Source organism: Berghia stephanieae, chromosome 10 (assembly GCF_034508935.2).
Source record: "Berghia stephanieae isolate SIO BIC M18660-M18661 chromosome 10, UCSD_Bste_1.3, whole genome shotgun sequence".
Taxonomy (NCBI): Eukaryota; Metazoa; Mollusca; class Gastropoda; order Nudibranchia; family Aeolidiidae; genus Berghia; species Berghia stephanieae.
Window position 1 is genome coordinate 17,822,718 of NC_088369.1, and position 10,557 is coordinate 17,833,274.

The following is a 10,557-nucleotide window of genomic DNA, read 5'->3' on the forward strand; positions in this document are numbered from 1 at the left end:
CTCGTCCTTCAATTATCGATAGATTTAAAGTGACACTCGTCTTATACAAAACTCTCAAACCTGAGACTTCCTTCATGTCTTCCTTTAAGTCTCGGGTTAAGAATTTATCACAAGATGATCGATATTTAAAGGACTATTTTTCTGGCCAAATTATTTAGAATGCGTCTTTTTTTTTGTTTGTTTTAGATTACAGCAGTAGTACTGTAAGACGCCCCCCCCCCCCCCAAACACCTTTGCCCCCCCCCCCCTGTTTCCTCATTCATCCATTCATCACCCCCCCCCCGCCCCTACCTTCCTTCACCACGTCATCCGGTCATCCGACGTAACACCGGACACCAACTGTCATTGACCACCGAACCAGGTTGATGGACAATCAAAGCATTAGGCAGGGGGGGCATCATCATCCATCATACGTCATACGTCACAAGCCATCGGACACGGTGGCCAGAGAGAGAGAGAGACTGGACAGCCACTGTGTTTGTTTTGGTGTGTTTGTTGTTGGTTTATCTATCCTTAAATCACAGTGCCCAGTTATTGAGTTTTGAGTATTCAAATGACCAATGTATAGATGGAATGAAGTTGACATCGCTCAGGTCTTTGTTATTGTTGTTTATTTGCCATCCACATTTATGAGTAATTTTCACTAAACTGTATTAACCAGTCTATAAACGTTCAAGGTTACACATACTTTTGTATGTTGGTCCGTTATACTTCCGGATGGCAACGTTGTGAGCTTCTTAGCCAAGCGCGTACTATCATTATAAAATATTATTGTGAGACTCCCTCTGCAGAACCGTATATTTTCAAGGACAAGAATTTATAACGTAAAGAATAGTCGAATGTTGTTGACAACTATAACTCGCTAGTATCATTTTGTGGTGTTTCAATCATCCTGTTTTGTTGATAAAGGGGAAACCCGAAACGTTCATTTGATCTGTTTTTGTAATTAAATTGAAGCTTACATTCAACTTCACGTTATTATTTATTTCTTCGAGCTTCGAGCAGCAACATTTACACTACCTAGTATCATTTTACCAGGCTCAAATAATTATTGTTTGACTGAAGCATAAAATACTACCAATATTGTCTATACTTCAATTTTGTAATCATTTGAGGAGAAACCTGAATTTTTGAGGATATCTGAAAATTTCAGAGAAAAGTTCGAATTAAACGTTTTCTTAAAGGCAAAAAAAAAACAAAAAAAAAACAAAAAACAAAAAAAAACAGACAAACGAAAAACAAAAACAAACGGAAAACAAAAAAAAAAAAAAAAAAAACAAAAAACAAAAAACAAAATAAAAACAGACAGACTAGGACTGGAGCTACACAATTACCCCCGGCGTACGATAGGGTTAAAGTTGGTGGTGTTTTTTTTTCTCCAAAAAACTGGACAATTATATTTTTCATTCAGCGTGTATTAATTGCTTTCTTTCACCTGTTTGTTTGTTATGGCAAATTTCATCACGGATCGTGGATTATCTGCCCTTCTTCGACTCTCGTCCAAAAGCAGCGATAGGATAAAACTCATATCAAAGGTAATCAAAGGGAAACAAGGCCGAAAAAAATACTAAAACAAAACAATACCAAGCAAAACAAGATAAAAACAAATACTAAAATTGAAGAAAAAAACAAACAAAACAAAAAGAGAGGAAATAAGAATATACAAAGAAAAACCCCCCACAAAACTGTCAATGATTTCGTCGTGTATTGCATGTTGTGTGTAATCTTATGAACCTGTTTTGTTTCCTGTAGGGCAGAATATGTAATGACGATGACGATGATGGTGACTATGTGATGATAATGATTACTATAATGATGATGATCATGATGATGATGATAATAATAATATAATAATATAATAATAATAATAATAATAATAATAATAATAATAATAATAATAATAATAATAATAATAAAATAACTACTACTACATACTACACTACTACTAACTACACTACTACTACTACACTACACTACTACTACTACTACTATCACTACTACTACTACTACTACTCCCACTGACTACTGCTACTGCTACTGCTACTGCTACTACTACTACTCTACTGCTACTACTACTACTACTACTACTACTATCTACTATACTACAACTACTACTACTACTACTACTACTACTACTACTACTACTACTACTACTACTACTACTACTACTACTACTACTACTACTACTACTACTACTACTACTACTACTACTACTACTACTACTACTACTACTACTACTACTTCTAACTACTTCTACTACTACTACTACTACTACTACTACTACTACTACTACTACTACTACTACTACTACTTCTACTACTACTACTACTTCTACTACTTCTACTACTACTTCTACTACTACTACTTCTACTTCTACTACTACTACTACTACTACTTCTACTTCTTCTACTACTACTACTATCCTTCACTCTGAAATCGTACCAGAGCGAGATGACACGCCACTAATTTTAGCTTTATTGTACATAATATTATATATTTTATCTACTTCTATATTGTAATGAATCGGATTATCTGTCCAAATATCGCTTTAACCTATCGGGCATGTCGGGGTCAGAGGTCATTGTCTCCCCTGAGCGAAAAATGAAAATAATAAGGGTTTAAAAATGGCCAAAGAAAAAGAAAGATTTCAGTAGAAATGTTGACACGAGATTCCATTTAGAACTAATTTTAACCCCCTAAAAGCCCAGTTGGATTCCTGTCCAACATAACAACCTACTTGCGGCTATAGATAGTTCGAAGATGACGTCACTCGGGTCTTTGTTATTGTTTTTTGCCATCCGCGTTTATGAGTAATGCTCTTTGAACTGTATTAACCTGACTATAAACGTTCATGGATACTCACAGTTTTGTGTGTTGGTCCGTTATACTTCCGGATGGCAATGTTATGAGCTTCTTAGCCAAGCGCATACAATCTATAATGTGGTTTAGTAGTATGACACTCGCTTTCGTATCAGAAGGTCCTGGGTTCGAGCCTCGCTCGCTCGGCGCATAGTTGAGAACTTGGAAAAGGCTCTTTACTCACATTCCCTAACCGTACTCAGGTGTAAAATAAGTACATGGCCGTAAAACAGCGTTGTCTCTGTTCGAAAAAAAGTTGTATTATCGCCTAACAGGCGTCATGTCCCGTCTTACATGTTAAGTGTTGCTGTTTTCCAGGTACCCCTTGTAAAGCGCTTTGAGCACGTTTAATTTAGTGGATTTTGCTCTCTATAAAAGCTCAAGTTTTTTTTTTGTTTGGTTCTTTTGTTTTACTTGCCTATATATCTCTGCCTATCTGCCTATCTACTTACCTATGACTGTCTGCTCATCTAACTAGCTACCAATCGAACTACCTACTACCCAACCCATCTCCCTACCTACTTACTCAATGACCCACCTACCTACATATCTACCTACCTACCTACCTACCTACCTAGCCATACTCCTACGTATCTGCATCCTTACCTAACTACCCATCTGCCTACCTACTGAAAAAAATGTGACCCATCGTCTCAAAACGGTATTATGTTGGAACGAACCAGATGCTTAAAAGCCGAATTTAATATTAAACTGGTCAAATTTATAAATTGTTGGCATTATCAAAAATATGGTATCCATTCTCCTCAATAAAACATACAAACTCAACACAAGTCTGATATTTCTGGCTATAAATTCAATTTTCAACATCTTAACCAACCCGACTTAATACCGTTTTGAGGCGAAGGTCACAAATGAGCATTTATATATAGTGCAAATTTCACGAATCGTGCTCAAAGCGCTTTATTTACCCATCAACTTACCCACCTTCTTGCGTTATACCTAGCTACCTACCTCCCAAACCTAACTACTTATCTACCTGCCTACCTAGCTACATACCTCCCAAACCTAACTACTTATCTACCTGCCTACCTAGCTACATACCTCCCAAACCTAACTACTTATCTACCCGCCTACCTAGCTACATACCTCCCAAACCTAACTGCTTATCTACCTGCCTACCTAGCTACATACCTCCCAAACCTAACTACTTATATACCGCCTACCTAGCTACATACCTCCCAAACCTAACTACTTATCTACCTGCCTACCTAGCTACATACCTCCCAAACCTAACTACTTATCTACCTGCCTACCTAGCTACATACCTCCCAAACCTAACTACTTATCTACCTGCCTACCTAGCTACATACCTCCCAAACCTAACTCTTATCTACCTGCCTACCTAGCTACATACCTCCCAAACCTAACCACTTATCTACCTGCCTACCTAGCTACATACCTCCCAAACTAACCACTTATCTACCTGCCTACCTAGCTACTTACCTCCCAAACCTAACTGCTTATCTACCTGCCTACCTAGCTACTTACCTCCCAAACCTAACTACTTATCTACCTGCCTACCTAGCTACATACCTCCTAAACCTAACTGCTTATCTACATGCCTACCTAGCTACATACCTTCCAAACCTAACTACTTATCTACCTGCCTACCTAGCTACATACCTCCCAAACCTAACTACTTATCTACCTGCCTACCTAGCTACATACCTTCTACACCTAACTACTTATCTACCTGCCTACCTAGCTACCTACCTCCCAAACCTAACTACTTATCTACCTGCCTACCTAACTACTAGTGTGCCTATCTTGATACTTACCTATCTACATATCTACCTACCTACCTACCTACTACCTACCTACCACAATCTACCTAGCTACCTACATTTCTATCTGTCTATCTACATACCTGCTTACCACCTACCTTTTTACCTTCTTAACCCTCTCCTTACCAGCCATTTTTAGAATTTTCCGTGAAAATTCACTCCAACCCAACACAAAAATAGACTTTTCTTACTCAACCCAAAAAGTAACAAGTGCATTCTACACAGAATGTTGTTCAGCAATATGAGCTCTAAAAGACAGTGTTTAGTATTTATAGCTGTCCTCAAAGCATTTCTTTAGATTTTATGATGTACAAGAGACATCAGAATGAGAAAATTGTCGGTTATATCGTAACGAATGTGACGATTCTCCTATGGGTGGTAAGGAGAGGGTTAACTACCTATCTATCTACCTATTGCACTAATTTCGAACTACCGACCTTGCTTGCTATCTCTAATATTTCAAACAATGTTCACGCGTGGATAAAGGTTTATAATAACTTTTGGCGAAAAAAAGACAACATTTTTCATTATTTATACCAGTGTCATTTTCAATTCGGGGAAATTTGTTTTAAGATTTAAATGAAGCCCCAGAGTCGTCGCTGTTACTGCTCTCTTGGTGAAAACGATGACATTTGAATTTATAATCTGAAAATTATTGTTGGAATAATATGTCATTGTTTAAAAGAAATTCAAATCTCGACGTGAATGAGTTGAAGGTATCTATGTCTGTTAGATAGAGTGATGTCCTTATGCCACACACACAGACACACACCACACACACAACACACACACACACACACAACACCAATAGCCATTTTGATTGTATTGTATCGTGCTATTGTATGGCATATCACATTGTACATTCATTTATGGCCTGTCACACTGAACATTCATTGTAGGCATGCCACACTGTAACATTTCATTGTTGGCCTGTCACACTGTAACATTTCATTGATGTATGGCATGTCACACTGTAACATTTCATTGTATGTATGGCATGTCACACTGTAACATTTCATTGTATGTATGGCATGTCACACTGTAACATTTCATTGTATTATGGCATGTCCACGTAACCTTTATGTGCCAGCGTGGCTCAGCGGTACGGCATTTGCTTCGTACCCGAAAGGTCAGGTTCCGAGTTCGATTATCCGCTAAGTTGTGTGGCCTTGAGCAAGTCACCTCGCCCTAGCTCAATTTACGGTGCTGCACTGCGGCTGATGCCTGGGTTATCCCAGTCTTCCCTTAGGATATAGACCCTATAGACAAATTTACACTGTGGGATCAATAAAGGGAATTTTAATATTTTAAAAACATTTTATTGTGTATCATTGACGAACATCTCTCGACTACATTGACAAAACGGCATTTCACTCATTATTGCCAGAAAACTTTACTTCCCATTATACAAATATAATCCTACACTCCTCTTAATAATAATAATAATAATTAATAATAATAATAATAATAATAATAATAATAATAATAATAATAATAATAATAATAATAATAATGATAATAATAATAGTAATAGTAATAATAATGATAATAATAATAATAATAATAATAATAATAATAATGATAATTATAATAATAATAGTAATAGTAATAATAATGATAGTAATAATAATAATAATAACAATAATAATAATAATAATAATAATAATAATAATAATAATAATAATAATAATAATAATAATAATAAAAAATAATAATAATAAATATAATTTATAAACGTTATAGTGGAGTATAAATATAATTCCTGAGTATTAAATATTAAATCCTAAATTATAATACCATTCTGAAACGATGGAGCCACAAATGTGCCCCCCCCCCCCACCCCACCCCCCACAAAAAAAAAAAATAGTATTCTTTTCTTCTCCTTTCTTTTTGTCTCAGTGTTACTATTCAAAGTCAACGACCTTTGGCCATGGATACGAATGAGCGGATTGAAGTAAATTTACGTGAATAACCTCTGGGATCTGAAATCTTATGAGATGTCATGAGACGATAAGAGGGTATCAGATGGTGTCAAAGACACTTTGGTCACTGAAGTGCCAGTCTGTTTTATAGTATAAAAAGCGGTGTTTCTTTTTTACGAAACCCGCCAAAACCCGCTGAAACCCGCCAAAATCCGCTGAAACCCGCTGAAACCCGCCAAAACCCGCTGAAACCCGCCAAAACCCACCAAAACCCGCTGAAACCCGCCAAAACCCCACCATAACCCGCCGAAACCTGAAAAAGTTATGGGAAGTAGGCAGCAGTGGGGGAATGGACCTGAGACTCAGGGAAGTGTACATCATGTGGCGAGTGAACCGGAGAATATTGTTTTCGGTGGGTTTCGTAAAAAAAAAAAAAGGAATTGCTTTTTTACGAAACCCACCGAAGCTCAGAACCAGGTTCACTCCCCGCTGGTGTACACTTCATTCCCTGACTCCCAAGTTCACTCCCTACTGCTGCATACTTCCGATAACTATGTCGGTTTTCATCGGGTTTCGGCGGGTTTCGTAAAAAAAGAAACACCCTAAAAAAGACCCAAGGTCTTTAATTAACTATCTACTTTCAGACCAGATTCAATATTTTCTCCTGAAATGTCATTTCAATACAACTCAACACAAAAGAAAACCTGATTTATGAATTAAAATTCAATAGCAATTGGATTCAATAGTCTGATGTCACGCCGCCCGGCAACGGCGGCCATCTTGGTTCTAAACAAAGAAAATCATTACTTTTTATTCTTCAAGCTGGCTAGAACTTTTCATGTCTTGTGACCAGTCAAAACATGATCAAATTTATGGGTTTTTTTCCTCTGGATACGCTTTTATGCTCGCCGGAGACATATTTCATACGGGTGTCCGCCATTGTTCTGATAGTTTAGAGCCAGTGTTGCTAAGTTACCATGCGTCATAAGGAAGGAAGTGACGTTACGGCTATTGAATCCTATTGGGCTCAAAAGTCGTGACCTCACTTCTCTCGTAATGATGTAGAGTAACTGGTTATAAACTATCGGAACAATGGTGGATGCCATACATCTCCATTGCCGCTCCATTGAATACTACAATACATTATTGAGCTTTATATAGAGCAATATGCACTAAATGTGCTCAAAGCGCTTTACAAGGGGTCCCTGGTCAACAGCAACATTTAACATGTAGGACGGGACATGCCGCCTGTTAGGCGATATTACAATTTTTTGGACAAAGACAACGCTGTTAATGACCAGGTACTCATTTTACACCTGAGTACGGTGAGAGAATGTGAGTAAAGAGCCTTTTTCAAGGACTCAACTATGCGCCGAGTGCGAGGCTTGAACCCAGGACCTTCCGATCCGAAAGCGAGTGTCATACCACTAGACCACATAGCCGCACATTGTAGTTTATAATAATAAACTGCCGATCTTTGAAAAACAAAACAAAATTAAATATAATTTTCGAATTTTGGCCAGAAAACTCGACCTTCAAATATCGATTGATTAGAATGACCTGGGCTCATTCACTTTGGAGCACGCTCTTGAGATATCAAAATAAACATTATTATGGAATTTAAAGCGTAAGAATTTCTATACAAAATTGTTCACGGTCTATGAAATATAAAAAAATAAGCCGAACGCATTGCTAGCTTTAATAAGATGGTTATATAATAGTAATAATAATAATAACAACAATAATAAATAATAATGATAATAATACTAATAATAATAATAATGATAATAATAATAATAATAATAATAATAATAATAATAATAATAATAATAATAAATAATAATAAAATATAATAATAATAATAATGATAAATTATAACGATGATAATAATAATAATAATAATAATAATAATAATAATAATAATAATAATAATAATTATTATTATTATTATTATTATTATTATTATTATTATTATTATTATTATTATTATTATTATTATTATAAATATAATAATAATAATAATAATAATAATAATAATAATAATAATAATAATGATAATAATAATAATAATAATAATAATAATAATAAAAATAATAATAATAATAATAATAATAATAATAATAATAATAAAAAAAAAATAATAATAATAATAATAATAATATAATAATAATAATAATAATAATAATAAAATAATAATAATGATGATGATGATGATGATGAATGATGAGATGAGATGATGATGATGATGATGATGATGATGATGATGATGAGATGATGATGATAATAATAATAAAAATAATAATAATAATAAAAATAATAATAATAAATAATAATAATAATAATAATAATAATAATAATAATAATAATAATTAAAATAATAATAATAATAATAGTAATAATAATAATAATAAATAATAATAATAATAATAATAATAATAATAATAATAATAATAATAATAATAATAACAATAATAACAATAATAATAATAAATAATAATAATAATAATAATAATTAATAATAATAAATAATAACAATAATAACAATAATAATAATAATAATAATAAAATTTAATAATAATAATAATAATAATTTAAATAATAATAATACAATAATAACAATAATAATAATAATAATAATTAATAATAATAATTATAATAATATAATAATAATAATAATATTAATAATAATAATGCTGAAAACTCATATACCGCTATAACTCCGAGACACCAGACTGTAAGCGCTTATATTACAAATTACTTTGGATGAAACAGACTCATTCACACACACAAGTACACACACACACACATACACACACCCAAACACACACAACATAACAACAACAAAAACACCCTTAAACAAGACGCCTATCTTGCTTCACATTCATTGTCTAACATCAAAACAGATAATATGTTTTTAGCTAACGTTTAAAAATAGACAAAAGATTATTCTTCACGAAAGCGTGGCTCGGCGGTACGGCCTTTGCTTCGTACCGGAAATGTACTGAGTTCGATCACCCGCCGCTGCACTGTGTGGCCTTGAGCAAGTCACCTCGCCTTAGCTCAATTTGTGGCGCTGCACTGCAGCTGACGCCTGGGTTATTCCAGTCTTCCCTTGGAATAGACCATAGTGACAAATTTCCCCTATGAGATGAATAAAGGGAATTTTATTATTTTAACTTAAAAAAAATTTTTTATTGTCTGTGGTAAGGCGTTCCAAACAGAGGGTCCGAAATGAGAAAAGGATATTCCAGCATTTTTGCGTATTCGAGGGACAACAAGTTTGGAGGAATAATAATGGAATAATGGAATCTGTCTCCAGCCATAATCGTAGCCTATTATCGCCTTAAAACGGCATTATGTTCCCATGTATGAAATGCTAAAAAGGCTCGAACCCGGGACCTTCCGATCCGAAAGCGAGTGTCATACCACTAGCCGCACATTTTTTACTCACCATTAAAAAATATTTTCCATTTAACATTTCGCGTTGAAGTGCCGCCAAGTATCGCCAAACTCCTGAAAACAAAAAAAAACCCATTTTAATGGAGCTTTATATAGCGCAATATCCACTAAATGTGCTCAAAGCGCTTTACAAGGGGTCCCTGGCCAACAGCAACATTTAACATGTAGGACGGGACATGCCGCCTGTTAGGCGATATTACAATTTTTCGGACAAACACAACGCTGTAAACGGCCAGGTACTCATCTTACACATGAGTACGGTGAGAGAAAGTGAGTAAAGAGCCTTTTACAAGGACTCAACTATGCGCCGAGCGCGAGGCTCGAACCCAGGACCTTCCGATCCGAAAGCGAGTGTCATACCACGAGACCACATAGCCGCACAAACCGTCTGCCATAGACCCAGTCCAAGAATTCAGCTATACGGTCTAGTGGTAACACACTCGCCTCGAATCTCGCTCTGACACGGCGCATGGTTGAGTCCTTGGAAAAGGCTCTTTTCTCACATTCTTTCA

The 10,557-nt window shown here is 35.0% G+C and overlaps 1 protein-coding gene across 1 annotated transcript in view; it reads left to right on the plus strand.

Annotated features, from left to right (window-relative positions):
- Positions 1–504: 504 nt before the first annotated feature.
- LOC144980602 (myosin-VIIa-like) overlaps positions 505–10,557 on the plus strand; it is a 70,365-nt gene continuing 60,312 nt past the window's right edge. The window contains exon 1 of the mRNA XM_078928282.1: positions 505–1,535. Within this exon, the coding sequence (XP_078784408.1) occupies positions 1,449–1,535 (87 nt within the window). The 5' untranslated portion in view covers positions 505–1,448. The remainder of the gene's footprint in view (positions 1,536–10,557) is intronic.